This window comes from Xyrauchen texanus, chromosome 12 (assembly GCF_025860055.1).
Source record: "Xyrauchen texanus isolate HMW12.3.18 chromosome 12, RBS_HiC_50CHRs, whole genome shotgun sequence".
Classification (NCBI taxonomy): domain Eukaryota; kingdom Metazoa; phylum Chordata; class Actinopteri; order Cypriniformes; family Catostomidae; genus Xyrauchen; species Xyrauchen texanus.
The window spans coordinates 25,321,387-25,343,730 of record NC_068287.1 but is presented as its reverse complement, the minus strand read 5'-3'; the positions used below and the strand labels follow the sequence as shown (position 1 = coordinate 25,343,730).

At 41.6% G+C, this 22,344-nt stretch overlaps 1 protein-coding gene and 1 gene segment (V, D, J or C); both read left to right on the top strand.

Moving 5' to 3' along the window:
- The first annotated feature begins 3,892 nt into the window (after positions 1-3,892).
- Positions 3,893-21,987, top strand: LOC127652937 (uncharacterized). Its single transcript, XM_052139400.1, has 3 exons — positions 3,893-4,576; positions 20,833-21,730; positions 21,843-21,987. The coding sequence occupies exons 1-2, from the start codon at positions 4,276-4,278 to the stop codon at positions 21,165-21,167; spliced, it is 636 nt and encodes a 211-aa protein (XP_051995360.1). The 5' UTR covers positions 3,893-4,275; the 3' UTR covers positions 21,168-21,730; positions 21,843-21,987.
- Positions 21,691-22,177, top strand: LOC127652323 (Ig heavy chain V region PJ14-like). The segment is given in 2 exon segments: positions 21,691-21,730; positions 21,843-22,177. Coding segments are annotated over 2 exon segments (375 nt in total).
- The last annotated feature ends 167 nt before the right edge of the window (positions 22,178-22,344 follow it).

The window sequence follows — 22,344 nt, the reverse complement described above, 5'->3', positions numbered from 1 at the left end:
CACAAGAGGCTATGGCCCTGAACAAAAACCTGTATGATTGGTTTGACTGACTTATGATGAGAACCTTACTTTTGACATTGCATTTTAGACTAACTGTACAATCAGACATAATAATGAAAAATTATAATTATTAAAATTTCAATCAAATGTAATCATAGAGTTATTATGGATATTCTTCAGATTAAATTCTTCTTCATTGAGGCAAAATTCAGACTAAAAGTTTGTCAAATGAAATGAAGGTTAGAAGCGCTCTGAATACTTAAAACCCCGTTCTCATTCAAGCGTCCAATTTTGAGTCTGCATGATGACGTCAAAGGTGCACCCTGGCGTCCTCTCATTGACGCGGTGAGAACAGTTTTCAACAAGAAACTTTGTCGTCAGTTATCAGTCTTTGAATATTACTTTATGTGCTAAACCTAAATGTTTTATTATAAGCCTACTTATAAATATATTAGACGTATAATGAAAAGATGCTAAAATTCTGATGCCCTTCGGGTAAGTCAGTTGACGTCAAAGATTTCTAGCACTTGCCGGATGCTTTCTTCAAATATATATATATATATTTTTTTTTTCTTTTTCTTTTTTGGGGGGTAGGTGTAGGCACTTTCGGGCGGGGGGGGTTGGTGTGTGAGGAACATGGCGGTTCCAGGTGCACAGGGGTTGAGTTCACTCACGCGTCGTCACGGGGTAAAAGTGGCGTCTACCGTGAGTGTGGAGAGTTGTTGTTTGGCTGTGGGGTATGGCGCTTACTCCGTGCCTAATATGGCGCTTACTCCGTGCCAAAATCAAACATTCGACCGACCGACCGATCGAACGTCTATCCGAACGTCTTGTACTTTTGAGCGTCTTACCGAGCGGGTTGACCCACGTGACGACCTGACGTGACGTCAACGTCTTGAAAATAGCAGTTTTTTAACCATGCAAGTATCCAAGCTAATGTGTAAAGACTATAAATGGACATGAAAGGCACTAAATACAGATGTTTTACCTAAAATACTCAACCATTTCCTGCATTCTGCTGCACTTCCCTGAATAAGCCTTTGAAAAAAAGGTGTTGTAGGCTAGGCCTATTCTAAGTCTTTCTGAGGGATGAACTGAAAAAGATACCATCTGTATATCATGACTTTCTCTGTATTTCATGACTCTAATGTTTCAAACACCAAACTCACCTATTGTAACTGTACATACATACAGTGGTAAGCTTTTTTCTGTCAAACTGATTAATTATATATTGTCTGATATATTGTTTTACAAGTAAGAGTTAAAAGATATAAGAAAAATGATTTTAATTTAAAAGTTTTCAATGCCATATGGGACCATGTTGTCATTAATTGCCCATTCACTTTTCATGGTAAGTTACCATTGGTAACACATTGAGAAAGACGCAGTTAAGATTATTCAATAGACTTTGTTCATGATTTTGTTTTCTTCCTTCTGAAATTGCCTTTGCTGCCTCCGCTGACTCGTGGGCTGAGTTACTGTAACATAACAAGCTGTTGATGGTTTTGGATAGGCTACTCTGATAGATGAACTCTGATATATACATTTCTTCTGTCAGAGAGAGAGAGGTCACTGTTTCTAACATGAATTTTCACTGTCTCTCCTGTTCTCATCTTGTAAACATATTATTAAAGTGGTTTGCAGCATGGCATTATAATCGTCCCAAATCCTTGTTAATGTAGGCCTATAAAGACTTCTGAAAGATTGCATATTTTGACATTAGAAAGAGTGCTAATAATAGTATGTTAGAGACTAATATATATATAATAGGCTATATAATCATTATAATATATAATAATTATCTTAATCCTAATTTATGTTTCTGTATAAGCAATTTTTTCACGGTTCTTATTCACGTTGGAGGGGAAAAAAACCCGGCCAATTCCTGAATATTGATTAATCTAAATTAGATAATGCAATTTTCCGAAGCGGGTGCAACGAATAAAACGGGGCGGAAACACAAGCACAAAACTTGTAGTCTTGTACATTGATAATAGTATACAATTTATTAATAACATACATTTTATTTATAAATTGGGTGTTCGTCAACTGACTGCATTTGTCAATAATATTTAGCCTCTGCTATATTTAACTTTAATAATAGCCTACACCGCACATAACTTTCTAAGCCATCAGCCATTGCACTAATCAAATGTGGACTAGTTAGAGGACACAATAGAAGCATAAGAAGTTAAACTAAGGTAAGAAAAACACAAACGTGTTACAACGTGTCTTCACACGTAAACAACACGTTGGGATGACGATCGGTTACTCGCACTTCCGACCGGTCGCCATAGGAACGCGTTAACAACACGTCAGCACACGTAGGAACGTGTTACATATGATTTTATGAAAATGATCAATAATTTCGTTTTGGCTCATTGTTTATATGTGGCAGACATGAAAATCAACGAACCTTAATTACAAAGTAAAGTATATTCAGCTGACTATGTCTATATGTAATATTAGAACTGTTATACAAATTTTTTAAATAAACCTTTCCACTTTAACATTTATGATGTCTATTTGTGAAAGATTATGATAATTTAGTAATTTTATTAAGACTGAGATTATGCTTGATTAGATTAACTTTTTATTAGTTTGTTATCTGTGTGATAGCCTATGTATAAAAAATAGTATGAATGTTTTTAATATATTAGCCTACAGGTTTCCTGAATTGCTAAAACACATTTCTTGGAAACATCATTAATTTTTTAAAACCTTAAACACAAAACCAAATTTTCAAACTACATTCAGAGAACATCTGACTCTTCTTTCAAAAAAAAAAAAAGAAAAAAAAATACTCAAAACCATTTTATCTGTGCTCAAAATCAAACAGTGCTTTCAGATCATGCACACAAGAGTCAATAAAAAAAATATATTTGCATTAGGCTATTATTACAGTCAAACCTGAATACAGAGAAAGCATTTTGTTACACATAACAGAAAAAATCAATAAATAAAAAATAAACAGCAAATATTTTATCACAGCTTAATCCATCTGGATCTGATCTCATTTCCACCTCTTATTTCAGTCTTCTGACTCAATTATGCTGTGTGGTAATAGCCCTACCAGTTCATTTGTGTATAATTGTGAATTTTAAAATTCAAAACAGAAAATTGTTTGGTCAAAAGTGACCGAAGAGCACCATGACAGTACTGGACTTGTAACATTTGTTGGAAAAGTAAATTATTTTAATTATGCTATATAAAACTTTCAGTAACAATATTATTACAATAAATTGTACTTAGCTTTTTTTAAGTTCTGCAAATATTTTAAACTGTAGATTCACAGGTCACAACAGTTTAAAATATAAATGTGTGTGTGTGTGTGTGCGTGTGTGTGTGTGTGTGTGTATAAATGGATATTCTATATAGGCTAGGTCTATCTGTATTTCCAAATATATAAATATAATATATATTTATGAAAACCTTCTTTTTAAATGAAAGGCTACATTTATTAATTTGGGAGTGCTTTCTTTTATGGACTGTGAGAACATTGTACATTGGGCAATAAAATGAACAATAAAAACTAGTTAAAATGATTATATTGGTCAAATTAAGACTATTGAATGACTGTATATAGGCTAGCCTACAGTATTTCTGCTCTTTGAAAGTAAAACACTTAGCCTCACATGCACAGGATTCAGGAGAAATGTTTTAGTGTTGTTTTAGGGGTACAATATTTATATGTATTGCCTTTAATGTCCATTTATAGTCTTTACACATTAGCTTGGATACTTGCATGGTTAAAAACTGCTATTTTCAAGACGTTGACGTCACGTCAGGTCGTCACGTGGGTCAACCCGCTCGGTAAGACGCTCAAAAGTACAAGACGTTCGGATAGACGTTCGGATAGACGTTCGATCGGTCGGTCGAATGTTTGATTTTGGCACGGAGTAAGCGCCATAGTGGGGGGGAATTGTGGGACATGAAAACATAGCCTCAAGAATGAACAGCGCTATTGTTATCTTTTTCAATACAATAGAAAAGGCAAATTAAGTAGTTCAGAGGGGAATTATTCTCGACGATGTTCTCACCCCGTCTGCCACTTTCATTGCCGTCTAAAAGAGTCACCCTTTACAATGTCCTGCCGTTTAGTGATGTTGTTTTAACACAAGCTCTATCTCGCTACGGAAAATTGGTCTCCTCGATTAAAAAAATTCCAATTGGCCGCGTTTCTCCTTTACTGAAGCGTTGTGTCTTTCAGACGCTCAGTTTACATGATTGTAAACAACGACGCTGATCTAGAGCTTGCGTTGAATTTTCGAGTGGATGATTATGTGGTTTTCATCACCACTGACAAAATCAAATGCTTCGGCTGTGGTAAAGTCGCGCCATTTGGTTCGAACTTGTCCTAGCAAACAAGAAGACGACAATCGTTTAGCTGACACCGAAGGTGTAGCTAACGTCACTGTGCAGCCGGCCGGTGAAGCCTCAGCCGAGGCGGATTCAGCGGTGGCGCGGGTGAGTGATCCTGATGGAGCTCAACGCGCTGGGACTTCGAAGGATGATGTGGTTTCAGTGGAGGAGGAAATCGAAATTGAACAAGATGTTGTAAACGAGGAAGACAGAGGTGAGTCAAGCGATAAAACAGAATCAGACATTGTTATGCGGGTTGTTCGTGAGGTTGACGGTAGGCCTAATTAATTTGTTTCAGAACAAACAGTATTTAAAGTGCCATTAAAAAGGAAGACGTCAGATACAGCTCATAGACAACAAAAGAAATTAGATCTTGAAGATGTTGCTGATCAGGTCGATTCAGAGGGTGATAGTGAGTTATCTGACTCAAGTGTTACTTTGTCACAAAGTGAGTTTTCCAGCCGCAATTATGATGTAGATGACATTAAACTGTTCCTTAAATCTACAAAGAATAAGAGGGGGGTGTTAGTCAATGAGTACTTTCCAGATGTAGCACAGTTTGTAGAAAAAACGTATCGGTTACCTAACGTAACCTCGGTTCTCTCTAGATGAGGGAACGAGTATTGCGTAAGCTAGCTTACGCTACGGGAAAGATTCATCTTTTCTGAGATATTGAAGCCAAAAAATTATCCTTAATTTTTGTATCCATTGTCAACGCAGTGCGGCAGCTGCAGACCTTGAGCGGGCTAGCTAGCGAGCTCATAGGTTGCTCTGCGGCAACTGCTGCAGCCTATAGACGAGCTTGGGCTTAACTCGCGATCCAATGAGAGAGCGCCCGCGCCACTGCATCAAAGCCCGCCAAAAGGGCGTGACTAGAGTGCATATAAGCGTAGTTCGTAGGCTGGAACCCTGGTTTTCATTGACTGAAGCTGAAAAGTCGCCGTGGCGCTGAAAGTACGTCGGTTACGCAATACTGCTCCTCATCTAGAGAGAACCGAGGTTACGCTAGGTAACCGATACGTTCTTCACGAGAGGTTCTCTCAGATATGTAAGCTAGCTTACGCCTACGGAACCCATTGTCAACGCCGCGTGCGCCAAGCATCCACTGTATAAGCCCCAGGGAATTAAGGGGGACCCGGGGAGCCCTTATGAGTGGGGAAATAATATTTGGCCGGCAAGAATGCGGTCATTGATTGTGTAATACATAAGCACATAGTAGGACGGAACGACAGAGCGGCGGTGCCGGTCTGTGTGGAATGTGTCCCATCAGTGCAGCTCACCAGGGAGCTGTAGCGCATTAAACCGCTAGTAGTTTTGCCTGCAGAGCCGGCACTTCCATATTGTAAAATCTGACAAAGGTGGAGGGGAAGTCCATCCCGCTGCCACACATATGTCGTGAATGGAAATTCCGCTGGACCATGCCCACGAGGATGCCATGCCTCTAGTGGAGTGAGCCCTAATGCCCAACGGGCATGGCAGGTCTTTTGACGCCGTATGCAGCAGCAATAGCGCCCACTATCCATCTAGATAGTGTCTGTTTCGAGGCGGCGAGACCTTTGGTGCGCCCCGAACTAAACGAAAAGCTGCTCGAGCGCCTGAAAGCAGCGGAGCTGCAGTATACAATCTCAGTGCTCTGACCGGCAAAGGAGATTGGCGCCGCTCGCTATCCGGTGCTGGCAGCCCGATAGGGAAATGACCTGTGCTCTGAAAGGAGTACCGATCACCTTGGGAACATAGCCGCGTCTAGGCTTTAAAATGACCTTGGAGTCACTTGGTCCAAACTCAAGACACGCAGCGCTGACAGACAGCGCGTGAAGGTCTCCCACACGCTTGACTGATGACAGGGCAGTCAGAAAACGGTTTTGAGTGAAAGGTATTTCAAATCCACGGATTGAAGTGGTTCGAAGGGGGGCTTTCATAGTTTCGAGAACTATAGAAAGATCCCAGATAGGAACCGATGGGGGCGCGGGGTTCATCCTTCTAGCTCCCCTGAGGAAGCCGGATGACCAGCTCGCTTTTACCCCATGACTGGCCGCGCAGGGTTCAGCTAACGCCGCAACGTCCGCCACATACACTTTGAGCGTGGATGGGGATCTGCCCTCATCCAGCAGCTCTTGTAGAAATACGAGCAGCGACGTACACCCCACATGTCCGCGGGTCCAGGTCTCTGTCGGTGCACCATTTTGAGAACACAGACCATTTTGACGCATAGAGTCTTCTCGTGGAAGGGGCTCTAGCGTGTATGATGGTGTTTATTACTCCTTCTGGCAGAGCGACGGGTAGTCGCTGATCACCCACGCATGCAGCCCCAGCTCTGGGTGGGGATGCCAGATTGTGCCGCGAGCTTGAGAGAGGAGATCTGTCTCACTGGGATGGGCCACGGCGCTGTCAGTGACAGCTGCGTAAGCTCCGGAACCATGTCTGATTCTCCCAACGCTGGGCTATGAGGAGCACCGAGTGACGCTGCTTCCCTGATCCTCTGCATTACCTGTGGCAATAGCGAGACGGAGGGAAGGCGCAAGCCGGGCGCCTGGGCCAGTCCTGGGCCAGCTGCCCTCGCTGAGAAAAATACTGGGCAGTGAGAGTTCTCTTTGGACGCAAAGAGGTCTATCTCTGCTCTGCCGAATAGGTGCCATAACGCCTGGACTGTTTGAGCGTGCAGGACCATTCCCTGGGGGAATATTGTCTCTGGACAGTCTGTCCGGGCCGCCGCTCAGGTGGCCTGGCACGCGCGCCGCCTCAGCGAAGCGAGGTGGCACTGGGACCAACTCAGTATGCGCTTTGTCAGATGGAAGAGGTTCCTGGATCTGACACCGCCCTGACGGTTTAGGTAGGATACCACAGATCTGTTGTCCGAACGGACCAGGACGCGGTGACCCTGAATGACCGGGAGAAAGCGACGCAGCCGCACTCGACCGCTATCATTTCCAGACAATTTATGTGAAGGAGCTTTTCCTGAACTGACCATAGGCCAAAACCGGAGAGCCCTCGCGAGACCGCTCCCAACCCGTGTTGGACGCCGCCTGTCGAGATGACTTTTCGGCGAGATACAGCTCCCATTGTCACTCCCCGCTGATACCATTCGCCACTGTCCAGGGCTGCAGAGCTGATATGCAGGTCTGAGTCACCTTGATGGGCTGGCGGCTCATGGCCCAAGCCCGGCGAGACGCCGGGTGTTTAGCCAATGCTGAAGCGGGCGATGTGCAGTAAACCCAGCTGAAGTACTGCTGCGCTGAGGCCATGTAACCTAGCACTCTCTGGAATTTCTTCAGAGGCGTGAGGCTGTTCATCTGAAAAGATGCGGCTAGTCGCTGAACACGGCGCGCGCGCTGTGTAGATAAGCGAGCCGCCATTGCCACGGAGTCTAGTTCTATTCCCAGGAAGGAAATGGTCTGACTGGGCTGTAGTGAGCTCTTGGTCCAATTGACTGCAAGACCCAAACTGTTCAGATGGCTGAGGAGAACTGCTCTGTGAGACAGAAGCTCCATATGTGACTGAGCCATAATCAGCCAGTCGTCCAAATAGTTCAGAATTCGCGAAACCCTGACTCACGAGGGGTGCGAAGCCACGATCCATGCACTTCGCGGAAAGTACGGGTGCTAAGGACAGGCCGAACGGAAGGACGGTGTATTGATAAACCTGGCCGCCGGCTGAATCTCAAGAATGGCCTGTGACGGGATTTATCTGAATCTGAAAGTATGCATCTTTCAGATCGAGAGAAATAAACCAGTCCCCTGGCCATTATGCGCCAGGAGTTTCTGATTGTAAGCATTTTGAACGGTCTTTTGCAAGCACCTTGTTCAAAAACCCTGAGATCTAATATGGGTCTGAGGCCGCCGCCTTTCTTGGGAACAAGAAAATAACGGCTGTAAAGCCCCGACTCGCCAGAGAGGGTGGCACTTTTTCTATGGCCCTTTTGCACAGAAGGCTTGTTATTTCTGAACGAAGCATGCACGCTAAGCTTCCGTGTTCACAGTGGTTTCGAGCCGCCTGAAGCGTAGGGGGCGGCGATCGAACTGTAGCAAATAGCCCTGTTGTATTGTGCTTAACACCCACTTGGATATCCCTGAATAGCTTCCCACGCTTTGAAGCTGTAACGCTAGAGGGTGAATGGCCAATTCGCTCTGATTGCCGCACACAGAGCGCTGAACAAAATGTGTGAGCGCTGTTAGTGTGTTCATGCATGATTGCTCGCAGACAGCATGAACAGGCTGTTTTGTGAGTGACTTCCGATTGGAATGAATGGGGAAAGAGTCACATCTGTTACGTGATGCGCAAGCATAGTCATGGGCACGGACTTACACACAGAGGAATGGTTGCTGGTCGTGTAACAGAGCCGGCAGAGAATGGGCGCACGCGACGCATTTGCGGGCGATTTATTGACTCTAGCGCCGAGCTGTTCAGAATCGCTTTATGTGAGCGTGCTCTGGTGGGGACACGAGACATGCAGTGCTTGTGTGCAGAAGTGAACACTGGATTGTGGGCACATTTTCTACACATAGGGCTGGTCGTGTGACAGAGCGGCAGAGAATGGGCGCACAGACGCATTTGTGGGCTCTTCATTGACTCTGACGCCGAGCTGTTCGTGAATCGCTTATGAGAGCGTGCTCTGATAGGGGCACGGATGTGTTATGCTTGTGTGTAGGGGCTAACACTGGGTTGTGGGCACTTTTTCTACACATAAGACATGTTTGCTCTTTACAAGATTTATTTGGGTCGCCGTGAAAACGGCGCTTGAGTGCAGGCAAGCGGGCAGTGTCACCGGCTTGTTGGCTGCTAAATTCACCACTGTAGTAGCCTGAGAGAAGGGGACTGACAGGGGTAAAGCTTTGACAGTGGTCCGCCGCGGCGGACTGAGCCGCCGCTTGTTCAACACAGTTAGGAAGACTTCGCTGCTCGGGTTTCAGCGCTACCTTAGATCGAGGCCCGCGGGGAGGCGGTCTGCGGCGGCTGTCTGAGCTGATCGAGGGCGGCCGCTCTGTCGACGCTTGAGAAGTCTGGAGATTGTTGAACTGGGCGCCGTGAAGAGGCTCGTGCAGGAGGCTGATCACGTGAGCGGCCTGCAGAGGAGCTAGCGACGCCGCAGGAAGAGGTTCATGGCTTGGGTGGCTTTCTGGACTTCTGAGAAGCGGTCAACAATGCCACTCACCGCGGAGCCGAAGAGACCGGTTGGAGAGAGCGGTGCGTTGAGGAACGTGGAGCTCTGCTTCTCCCATGTCGGCTAGTGTTAGCCATAAGTGTCTCTCGGTCACAGTCAGCGAGGCCATGCACTTCCCTAGAGCTTGGGCTGCAGCTTTGGTAGCCGAAGGGCGCAGGTCTGTCGCGGCCAGAGATCAGTAACAGCCTCTGGGTGCCTGCCTTCTCATCCCACTCCGAAGAAGGTCTGCTTGTAGGATCTGTAAAACGGCCATTGAGTGCAGAGCAGATGCGCTTGGCCGGGCGGCGGAATAGGCGCGCCAACATAGGCGGAAGTCGCTCTGCAGGCCTTAGACGGGAGCACAGGCTTGGAACGCCATCTCGCGGAGGGCGGACAAAGGTGTGCTGCTACCGAAGTCCTCGACCGGGGATGGAGGAGTAGCTCTTCAGTGGCGCCGCCCACCGACGCGAGAGAGGTGGAGACGGTGAACGGGTCCTGGCTGAAAACGGAGCTGCTCCACGACTTTGCAAGCTCCGCATGTAATTCCGCAGGAAGGGAGCGCCCGGCCGCGGGTGTAGAGCGGGCGATGGCTTTGAAGAAAGCAGCCGCCGAAGTCTGTTGGGTGCCTGCTCAGGGGCGGTGACCACTGAGCCCGAGGCGGTCGACGGCCTGTGTGAGGAGGCGCAGCTAACTCCCTTCGACCCGGCGCTGGTCCTGCTGGATTCCTGGGCTGAGGAGGAGGCTTGGGAGCCTGTCCACCTCGCTGTCCGAGCCATGATGGAACAGCAGCCCTTATCCTCCGCTCGCCATCCGGAGATGGCAGCAGTGCGGCCGCCGGGCGGCAACTGCGCGCCCCGGGGCGGGAGGGTGAAAGCGATGCTCGAGGGAGAGGCTCCGGCGCAGGCAGTCGCTCAACCACAGTTTCCGCAGCCTTTGTGAGCGGCGCTTCTTCCTGCGCTGCTGAGGGTAGGCGGCGCTGGCGGTTTCTGCTTTGATCGGCTCGAAGTCGAGCCCGCAGGGTCGACATCGGTAGCTCCTCGCAGAATCGCGATCCGCCTCAGTGAGGGCGCAGCTCATGCGGCCCCAGTCCCAGGCAGAGAGCGCAGATGATGTGGCTGTCTCCTGTGCTGAGAAGGGCGCGACATGAGGCGCAAGTGGAGCGAGGCATCTTGAAAAAGACGCCAGCATTTTTGTGAATAGTTCTTGAGAACTAGCTTGCTTAATAAAAGGATACGCCGCCGGATGGCGAGCTCGCAGGATGGCTGAAGGTGGCTGAGACGGCCGGCTTCTTCTAGCTGTCCACGCTTGCTAGATGCCCTCAAACGGCGACGCTGCTTCCAGGTCAGCGATGCGGAGAGCTTCGCTGAAGAGATGAAAATCAGGGTTCCAGCCTACTTAACTACGCTTTATATGCACTCTAGTCACGCTCTTTTGGCGGGCTTTGATGCAGTGAGCGCGGACGCCTCTCATTGGATGCGAAGTTCGCCCAAGCTCGTCTATAGGCTGCAGCAGTTGCCGCAGAGCAACCTATGAGCTCGCTAGCTAGCCCGCTCAAGGTCTGCAGCCGCCGCGACTGCGTTGACAATGGATACAAAAATTAAGGATAATTTTTTGGCTTCAATATCTCAGAAAAGATGAATCTTTCCCGTAGCGTAAGCTAGCTTACGCAATACGAGAGAACCTCTCGTAAGAGAACAAAGAATTTTATGACTGAAAGCTGTTTTTCAAACAAAGAGGTGTACCGTTTAAAGGAAATGTTGCGAAAACTCAACATGAACTTAAATGATGGCAGTGAAAAAGTTTAAATCTATGATTATGAATCATAGTGTGATCTTATTCTTATTTTTAAGCATGATTGAAGTGTGTATTGCTTCATTGAATGTGAATGGTGCAAGAAATGGCAAAAAAAGAGCTGAATTGTTTGAAGTTATTAAACAGAAAAAAATAGATGTTATTTTTATTCAAGAGAGACACAGTGATGTTAAAAATGCTGCTGATTGGATGCAGGAGTGGGATGGCATTTCTGTTCTCAGTCGCAATACCACACTTCGTGGTGGTGTGGGTATTTTATTTACTAAGAGTTTTAGTCCAGTCTCTTATCAAGTTGATGAGATTGTGAAAGGAAGACTTTTAAAAATAAGAGCTATTTTTGAAAAATATGCCTTCGTTTTTGTTTGTTTACGCTCCAACGTCAGCAATAGAAAGATTGGTGTTTTTAGATGCACTCAGTTCCACCTTACAAAGATGCAGTACAGAAGAATATTTTTTTTTTAGGAGGAGATTTTAATTGTACTGCGAATAATATTGACAGAAATCACATTGAGCCCCATATGCATTCACATGAACGTCTCACTAAGATGATAAATGTGAATGATCTATGTGACATTTGGAGGCATTTTCATGACGGTCAGAGACAGTATACATGGGCTCTTGTTCGTGACAATGTTATATCTCTTGCAAGATTAGATCGTTTTTATGGTTTCAAACATCAGTTGGGTATTTTTAAAAGTTGTGTCATTTCACCGGTCAGTTTTTCTGATCATTACATGGTATTTGGGTTTTACTTTTTAAATCAAATTAAACCCCACAGTGCATACTGTCACTTCAATACTAATTTATTGTGTAGTAAGGATTTTAAGGATGCATTTAAAGTATTTTGGGAAGATTTTAAAAAGACGAAAGATTCTTTTCAAGACATACAGCAATGGTGGGATTTTGGAAAGGTCCAAATAAAACAATTTTGCCAACAGTACACTCGTAATGTCACCAAAGAGTTAAATAGCTCTATGAGGGTCTTGGAGGCAGAAATAATTAAATTACAGAGTTTAGCTGATTTAACAAATAATCAAAGTTATACAGAGATGATCTCAAATAAGAAAACTCAGTTAGCTGACCTTCTCGGGGTGAAAACACAAGGAGCTCTGGTTCATTCTCGTTTTACTCTCGAAGGCTTTAGCTAGTAGGTTATCTAAAATCATAGATCAGGTGGTACATCCAGATCAGACCTATTGTGTCCCTGGTCGGTCAATTGTTGACAATATTTCCCTCATTAGGGATATTTTTGATGTCTCCAAGTTGCTCAACCTTAATATTGGACTTATTTCGTTAGATCAAGAAAAGGCGTTTGATAGGGTCGAACACCTTTATTTGTGGAGAACTTTAGAAGCTTTTGGATTCTGTCAGGATTTTGACAAAGTGAAAGTGCTCTATGGTGACGTTGAGAGTGTGCTTAAGATAAACGGTGGCTTATGCACGCCTTTAAAGTTTAATAGGGGTATTAGACAGGGCTGTTCATTGTCGGGGATGTTATATGCACTTGCTATAGAACCTTTGTTGCAACAATTAAGAGAACATATTTGTGGTTTGATTCTACCTATTTGTAAAAGCAGCATTTCTTTGTCTGCCTATGCGGATGATGTGGTAGGACAAATCAACGGACAAAACGATGTGCATGTTTTAATGAACGTTTTAGAAGATTTTAGAGTTTTGTCATCAGCAAAAGTTAATTGGAACAAGAGTGAAGCACGTTTAATTGGAAATTGGTCAAAAGGGAGACCAAGACTTCCTTATGGTTTAACCTGGGTAACGGGAGGGTTTAAGTATTTAGGAGTGTATTTGGGAGATGAAATGTCCGTTCAGAAAAATTGGGAAGGGGTTGTTGATGAGGTGAATGGCAGGCTTGACAAATGGAAATGGTTAATACCAAAGTTGTCATATAAAGGGAGGACTTTAATTGTGAATAATTTAGTAGCTTCCTGCCTTTGGCATAGGCTAGCATGTTTGGATCCTCCCGCACTACTACTAGAAAAAATTCAAGGTAATTTGGTGGATTTTTTTGGGGGGGATAAATTACACTGGGTCCCTCAGAGTGTGTTGCATTTATACCTAAAGAGGAGGGTGGTAATGGTCAGATACATTTGAAAAGCAGAATAGCAGCTTTTCGTTTGCAATTTTTACAACAGTTTCTGTTTAAATCATCAGTGAATGGGTGGCGGGCTGTTACATGCACCATTTTGCACAGAACTGAAGGACTGGGGTTGGACAAATCCCTGTTTCTAATGGACCCCTTTAAAGTGAACGTGAATGGACTGCCAGTGTTTTATCGAAATCTTTTTAAGGTTTGGAGTCTCTTTCATGGACTTAAAGTACTTTTGCAGGACTCACAGATCTTCACACTTGGACATTTGATTCATGTAGCTGGACTGGATTTTGAAAGAACAGAAGAAGTAGCCTCTTGTCTAAAGGTAAGGTCTTTACGGACTGTTGAACAGATGCTAAAGATCTGGAAATCTTTGGTCAGTAATGAAGAAAAAGATTTACTGATGGACAGTCGTGGAGGAGTAAACACCTCCAGTACAGAAGACACTTTTCCTGGTTTTATCATGTTGCCTAAATTGGATGGATGTAGTGGACCTTTTTTAGATGCTGAAAGACCTTTTGTGTTTGGACTTGTGTACAGCACCTGGCAAAGCTTTTTATCAAATATCTGTTAAAGTTTTTAATAAAAAGGTTTTAAGTGATAAAGTTGACACGCAGTGGAGCAGAGTATTCGGTGTTGAAGAGAATGTAAAGCCTGAGTGGAGGTCACTGTATAAGCCACCGTTATCTAAAAGGGCAGGGGATATACAGTGGAGGCTTCTTCACTGTGCCTTCGCTGTTAATGCTTTTATTTCAGTTCTTAATCCTGAAGTTATTGCTGATTGTCCTTTCTGTTCAAAAAGAGAAACTATCTTTCATGCTTTTATGGAATGTGACAGACTGAAACCTTTATTTTCAATATTGGAAAATGTATTTATTACTTTTAGCGAATTGTTTTCCATGAGGATTTTTATTTTTGGTTTTAAATATGTTAGAAGTAAAAGTTTTACTGGTCAGCTCTTGAATTTTGTTTTAGGGCAGGCAAAACTGGCCATTTACATGAGCAGGAAAAATATGGTGGATAGGGTGTCGGGTGAAGATGTAGTTATACTGTTTTAAAATCTAATCAGATCACGAGTATTGATAGATTTTTGTTTTTATAAGTCTACAAAGTATCTACTAACATTTGAAATGAAGTGGTGTTGTAATGGGGTGCTGTGCTCTGTTGTTGAGGATGACTTATTTTTTTATTTTTTGGTGTAATTTATTTATGTTTTTATTTCCTGTTGGTACTTATTTGATATAAGGTAACTTTGTAATTTGTTTGGAACAAGTGTTTAATTAAGAGTGATTTAGGAATAAAAGGCATTTTAAAATTCAATTCTCTCCTCTCTGGCAGTCTGGACACCCTTTTTTATCCCTCTCCAGCTCTCACTGAAACACAGAACAGCTGTTAGAGTTAGTTTCCCACAGGTGTCAATCCTTACCGTTCTCTTTCTCCCGGCTTCACTCTCCACAGACGTCGCTCTGCCATGCCCACATCACTACATACCCCCATTGCCCAACTAAGGCTGGGGGGCTATCCAGCCTGTGACTTCTATAGAGGAAATGTTTGGATCCTACTCCAAAACAGATATTACTTTCCTTTTACCAGACTCTTAATGATTTGGGAATATTTTTGATTATAGAAATATATGATGCCAAACCAGGCCAGTTTGATTCCTAATCTCAAACATCATCAGAACAGGAAATTTATTAAAATAGTACACATGAGTTAGTTAATAATTTATGAAGTTCCAGACTTACCCTTATGTTTACCATAGTTCGGTCATTGTTTAACAGTTGCGTTTGTAATGCCATAATCACAAGGAAGACCATGGATGATGACTCATTACTGTGGTTGGGCAGTTAGTCTTTCTTTAAAAATAAACTGTTTATTTGTTAAAAATAATAGCCTAAACACATTTTACACCACTTTTTAAAAACAACTACCACAGTTGTAATGAAAATTTCTGCTACCGTTTACTGTGATACATTTTAGTAAGTGTGTTGCGCATGTGTAGATGTGAAAAGTCTTTTGTTGAAGAGCAGGGGCTTTCTCATTTCATTGTCAGTACTGTAGCCGTTTGAAATGGTTGAAATGCTCCATTGCGATTTAAAATAGAAAATTATCATGAAGACTTCAAATTTGTCACAAGTTTTGTTGTCTGTGCCACAATATTGAGAGAAGCCCAGTTTAATGAGACAGTAATGTGATCTGCTCTGCGCTATCCTGTCACCGGTGCCAGTGGCGGAGCTAGGGTTGGCCATATTGCAAGGCTTATATTTTGCCTATAACATATCCTTTTGTGTTCCAAGGAAGGAAGACTTATGGGTTATAGTGACTTTGTAAGAAAACCCCAGGTGACTTTCCCTGCAGTAGTTAGGTGTTTGTGGAGATACTTTAAATAATAATAATAAAACAATGTTGTTTGACAAAGACAAGACAATAAACATGCTGCTTTGAAGGTATGTGATAGATGTTCATCTTAACAGCATACCAATCAGCATATATCAGGCTCTTCAGAATGTGTTTGTCGTTGTCTCGTGTATTTAAAGACACTGTCTTTCTTTTCCTCTGTTTTTGCCTGAACTTGTAGCCTCAAACCCAAACCATGTGCTCTGCTGTTATAATGTTGTCTAAGATCAGGTTGTCTAAAGGTTTGTCCTGTGAGCAATATGCCCACTGCAGAATACATGGAGATCCACCTGTGTGCTTATTTATTGTAACAAATTGTTCTGGTTAGTTTTCTCATTACAGGCATATTTCCACTGTAATGTTGAACTCACACAGACAAAGGAGTGGAGTGGTGGCATAGTGGGCTAAAGTACAGAACTGGTAAGCAGACAGTTGCTGATTCGATCCCAACAGCCAGAACCATTGTGTTCTTGAGCAAAGCACTTGACTCCAGGTTGCACCAAGCAGGTATAGCTGCAGGCTGGAGACCTCCAAAGGAGGGTGGGGTTACTCCAAAAAGGGGTTGCACCAACTCCAAAATGGGGCGTCACTTCCACTCACAGTTAAGTATAGGGATTGGTTAGGGGCTCCCTATATCTATTATGATGATTTGGAGCTAATGTGCCTTTTTGGAGCAATGCCTGCAGGTATACCCTTCTTGGTTGCTCTGGGGGGTGATTGTCCCTGTAATAAGTGCACTGTAATTCGCTTTGGAATAAAGCCTCTGCCAAATGCATAAATGTAATCAAAGTGATCTTTCAGTCTGGTTTGTCTTTGACAACCACTTGTAAAATGTTTTGAGAATTTTTGTTGAAGTAAACTATGATACAAACAGAGTCTCTAGGTAGGGTCAGGAGTGTTAATTTTGAAATGTATTTCATTACAGATTACAGAATACATGCTGTAAAATGCATTTTGTAACATTCCATTAGATTTCTCAAGGTCAGTAACATATTCTAAATACTTTGGATAACTTCATCACTGGTACATTTTTTTCACTAGTTTTGACTTTAAAAATAACAAAATACATATGTTAAAAATACATTCTCTGAAAAATCTAAATATCTTCTGCAGTGTTGTTTCTAAAAAGAAAAATAAACTGATCTTGTTTTAAGGATTTTTAGATATTTTTACTGGAAGACAATAGAAAAATTATTATCAAGAATAAGATTTTTGCCTTAATATCAAAGGTCTTACTAGAAATAATGATGATGACTAAATGCAGCCGGTGCCAGCCAAACATCACTTCAGACTTCAGAGGATGAACTGATGGCAACTCCAACCATAAGACATGGGATACTTCATATGCCATTGTCTGAACTTGGATTTAGGATGGACCTCACCGAAATAACCGGCCAGGTTGAACTGCATTTCACATCCCTCATCTCTGCCTGCATCACCTCGGTCTATTGATGGACTACGATCTTGAAATGGAATGCATAGACTAACAATTGCCAACAAAAGCCTTCGTCAGCCAATTAACAAGGACAATTGCATCTATGTGAACTTCTGCAGTTAATCCAGGATGGACTTCGAAGACATTAGTCATTAATCTTACAGTTCAAACAAAATCTATGTTTAAACACTGACCCTTAACACTTACTTAGTTTAATAATTTTAAACCATGACTTTAACTATACATAAGTAATATTTACATTATATTCATGATGTTAGTCAGAGGGGAACTGGGCCCCACAGTGAGTCTGGTTTCTCCCAAGGTTATTTTTCTCCATTAATCAACATCTTATGGAGTTTTGTGTTCCTTGCCACAGTCGCTTTCAGCTCGCTCACTGGGGTTATTAATACAATTATTTTTTAATTACTTGTTTTTAAACAATATTAACAATCGTATTTTATCTAATTACACAATGATGATTCATCAACATTATAGACATTACAGTTTTATTGTCTCCTTTGAAACGTTGTGTGTTGTGAAAGGCGCTATACAAATAAAATTGACTTGACTTGAAATGAAGACATTATGATCCAACATGAATTTTCTTGATAAAAAAAAATATGATCGTGTCTGGTAATATGCGCATGTAAAATGGCTAGAAATAGCATTTTAGCTTAGCATAAAGCTGACAATTTAAACAAGATTTATTTCTGTTTCTTCTGCTGCAAACTTCAAACTTCTCTGTCTGCTTGTATGAATGTAACATATCATAAGAAAGTCTTTCACCGCTGATCGAATGCACTTTGGAACGCATCATATATATGTATAAATGTTTTCCATCTGAAAGGACTAAATATTAAATGAAACAAATGACAATAAAATGCAATGTAATCTCTTTGGTAATCAAAATACTTTATGAATGTAACTGTATTCTAAATACTACTGATTTAAATTGTAACTGTAGTGGAAACAGTTAATTATATTTTGTATTTTAAATACGTAATCCCATTACATGTATTCCGTTACTCCCAACCCTGCATACAGAATAGGCTATAACAAATATTTGAACCTGAAATAAACAGCCACAGCTCAACATATCTGGATGTGTTTGTAAAATTGACAAATACAATATAATTGTTATGGGTGCGGGAAGCAGAAGGCAGACGGGTGGTTAGGATCCAAATGCGGTTTATTTCAAAATAACAAATAGCCTAAGCAAAACACAAAGAAAAGTCCACGAGGGGAAAAACTAACTCAAACACAAAAGAATAGACAGCGAAACATCCACGAAGGGCAGGGTAAACCTCAAATACAAGGGGGACAGAGAGAGAACACTGGCATGAACAAGAAACGTCAACGTGCAACAATAACGAACCACAAAGGAAAGGGAAAAAAACAGGGTTTAAATAGACAGACACGGTAATAACAAAATCACGAACAGGTGCGGACAATAACGCTGTGACAGCGGTGATGAGGGCCGGAAAACATGGGAAATGTAGTTTATACACAGACAGTGAAACACAGGGCGGACAACAAGGAAAAGGTGACATGGAACGTGGTAAGTGACATGTGAAACAGAAAACACGGGGCAGACAACACGGGATAGTAACAATAATGAAGAAGAAGAATAGGAAATAAATTATTCTTTAAAATAAAATTAAGTATATTAGCAAAATTAATAAGTAACTTCATAATATGTACTTGATTTGTACACTTCATTATATGTAAAAATATGAAAAGAGTTTAGAGGGCAGTCTTGGTAAATTCACCTTTCACTGTTTAGTAGTCACAGCACACAATGGGTGACCTTTAACAATTTGTGTCTAATAATTGTGACACTTTATCTAAATAAAATGTCACAATTATTAGACACAAATTGTTAAAGGTCAACCATTGTTGAACCATTGGATTTTAAAGGACAAGGTAAATGACAAAAACAGGTTCTGCCATGTCATTAAAATATGAAAATCAATGTAGTCTGCTATAGTTAAATGCATCACCACCTTGTGATGTGTTTTTTTTTGTTTTATTGTTATTTTAAAATAACTATTAAAGGGCATATTTTTAGTTCTCACATTATGCTTATAACAACAATGGCATATTTTGTTTGAAGATGAACGACTTGCTTTTGGGTCTTAACACCTTCCTTATGTCAGTCTAAGATCTGCTACAGGGAAGGCTCATGAATTCTCCATTTTAGCTTTCAGTCTAATTCAGTAATTTTACATTTTTGTGGCACTTAATCAGAATGTTTGCATAAATGTTTCTCAAAATGACCTGTCTAATAATCATATTAGTCTTTGGAGACAGTCTTATTATTTAGCCCTTTATTATCTTACTATGCTCAAACATGGACTAAAATGCTTTAAAATTTAGATATTTAAATGAATTATCATAGACCACTGACACATGTTTGGCTAATGTTTACTAATACTGAAATGTGTCTAAAAAAAATTATGGTTTTACCTCACAGACTGCAAAGGACAGACACTGCCTGAGTCTGAGCCAGTTGTCATCAAACCTGTGAACAGCCATAAACTGAGCTGTTCTTTTTCTGGGATTGATCTGGGAAATGCAGATCATTCATGGATAAGACAGTCTGAAGGGAAAGGGCTCGAGTGGCTCTCATATATTTCTGCTCCAAGTGGCATTGACAAATATTACTCTATAAACATTGAGGGACGGTTCACCATTTCCAGAGACAACAGTAAAATGCAGGTGTATCTGCACACTGTTGTTTATTACTGTGCTCGAAGAAACACAACACAAAAGAGACCTGTGTGCTCAGAACTGTATACTGAGAGCTCAGGATATTTTATATTTACATTTGACTGATTTCATCATCAACATCTGAACCCACATCATGCCTTATCAAAAAATATTAGGATAGGTAAAAGTATAAAAGTGGACAATCCCTCACTGATCAGCATTAAAGCATGTACAAATACTCACCTGTGTAACCTCTATAATCCCTGTTCACACAAAAATCATTTTACTCAAAGTATGAGTAAAAGAAACTTCAACCATTACTGTAAAAGCATTACTGTTAAATCCATTTTCTTAACAACAACATAAAACACTCTGCACTTATTACAATTCCAGAAATTAACTAATATGGCTGCAGGACACACAGAACATAAACCTCTCTTTATATCCTCTAATAATTATAATACTTGACAATTTATGACAATAGCTTAAGTTTTCAGACTACTAGCTGAATGATCATGAATACCTGCTATAAACTGCATGAAAAGTTCAGAAAAGTAACCAGGATACACAAGCAAAGCTTAGTTTAGTATTTTGGGTGATTGCCAAACATTTTATACTTGATCTTTTTACCCCATGCAAATTACCTTAATCTCTCCACCCCTCTGTGTATTTAAATGAGATGTTGTTGTGTTGTTCATCTCACAAATAATTCAATCCACCTTCAGCATAAATCATGATCTCTTTACCTTTACTACTGCTTGTGGTAGCGATGACTTGTAAGTGTCTTTATCAGCAGCAGGTAATATTAAACACCAGTTCTGTAATTTCACTCCTCAATATGTTTTTTGTGTTGTTTTGTTTTCTCTCTGACAGGTGTGAAATGTAATATTGTCCTCACCCAGCAAGACTCTATACTTCTTCAGCCAGGACGCTCTTTTACTCTAACATGTAAGGTGTCTGGTTACTCTGTTACTGATGATAATTATGCAACAGCCTGGATACGACAACCTGCAGGAAAAGCTCTAGAATGGATTACGCATATATGGGGAGGTGGAACTGTAAGAAAAACAGAATCATTGGCAAACACGTTTAGCATCTCCAAAAGTGACTCTAGCAGCACAGTGACTCTTCAAGCACAAAGTCTACAGTCTGAGGATACGGCTGTGTATTACTGTGCCAGACAACCACAACACAAGCACTGTACATGAACTATTGTCTGTGAACATAATTATCATTCTAGATTGTATCATGCATTACTTATGTATTGATTCCTGAAATATTATTCTTAATGAAGCTAAATGATCTTTGATGAGTGAATTTTGCCCAACACTGAGCCAAAATATGAATGACATTTAAGATACCTTCAGCCATAAAACAATAATGTTTTACAAACATGTATGTAAACTTGACCAACACAAATGTAATGCAGTTAAGGCTGTTCTTAACTCTTCACTGTCTATGTGAGCCCTTGAAAAGGTGTTACTTATGCAAAGCAAACAAATCAGCCCATTATGAAAGCATTTCAGTTCACTGAAGCTGCACCTTCAAAATCTGATCTGTTCCTTAAATGTACCTAATTTATGACATGCAAATCCTCATCATCAACAAATGACTATAAGACTGTCAGTTTCCTCCAGTTCAGAGACAGTCCACAGACTGACATCAATTGATAATTACTACACCAAACAAAGATAAAAGCTGTGGATGTCCGTTCTGATCCTGAGATCAATCATGAGTCAAATACTATTCATTTTAATTGCCTCTTTGCCATGTGAGTTCATTTGGTCACATCAGTATGGAGGATCTCTTCATAACTGACTGTTATCAGACAAATATTTTCATAGTTCAGTTTGACTCTTGAAGTTTGTTGTTCTCTTTTACAGATGTTCTTGGCATCTCTCTGACCTCGTCTCCTGCACAGATTAAAGCTCCTGGTGAATCAGTGAGGTTGTCCTGTCAGATCTCTGGATATTCACTCAGTGATTATGGCACAGCATGGATCAGACAGAATTCTGGAAAAGGCATGCAGTGGATCGGGATCATATGGGGTGGTGGATCAATAGACCTTGGAAATTCCTTCAAGAGTCGCTTCACTATATCCAGAGACACAAACCGTAATGAGCTTTACTTAGACATCAGCAGTCTGCAGACTGAGGACACAGCTGTGTATTTCTGTGCAAAGACTGCCACAGTGGCTCATCTCAGTGTGAGAAACTGACAAAAACACATCTATAGATCATCCAAGTGTGCAAAAACATTTACAGTTATCAACACACACCTTCTTCTCTACCAGCTCAGGATGATGTTTAGACATAGTAGAGAGTAAATTATTATTCTATATAATAGAGTACCTGAATAGAAAACAATTTTCTGTTAATTATTTGT

What these genes read in the sequence shown, in the direction of transcription:
- LOC127652937 (XM_052139400.1), top strand. Translation starts at nt 4,276, where the DNA reads ATGATTATGTGGTTTTCATCACCACTGACAAAATCAAATGCTTCGGCT. An exon ending in TGTAAACGAGGAAGACAGAG is followed by an intron (nt 4,577 to 20,832) that starts GTGAGTCAAGCG and finishes TCTCTCTGACAG; the next exon opens with GTGTGAAATGTAATATTGTC.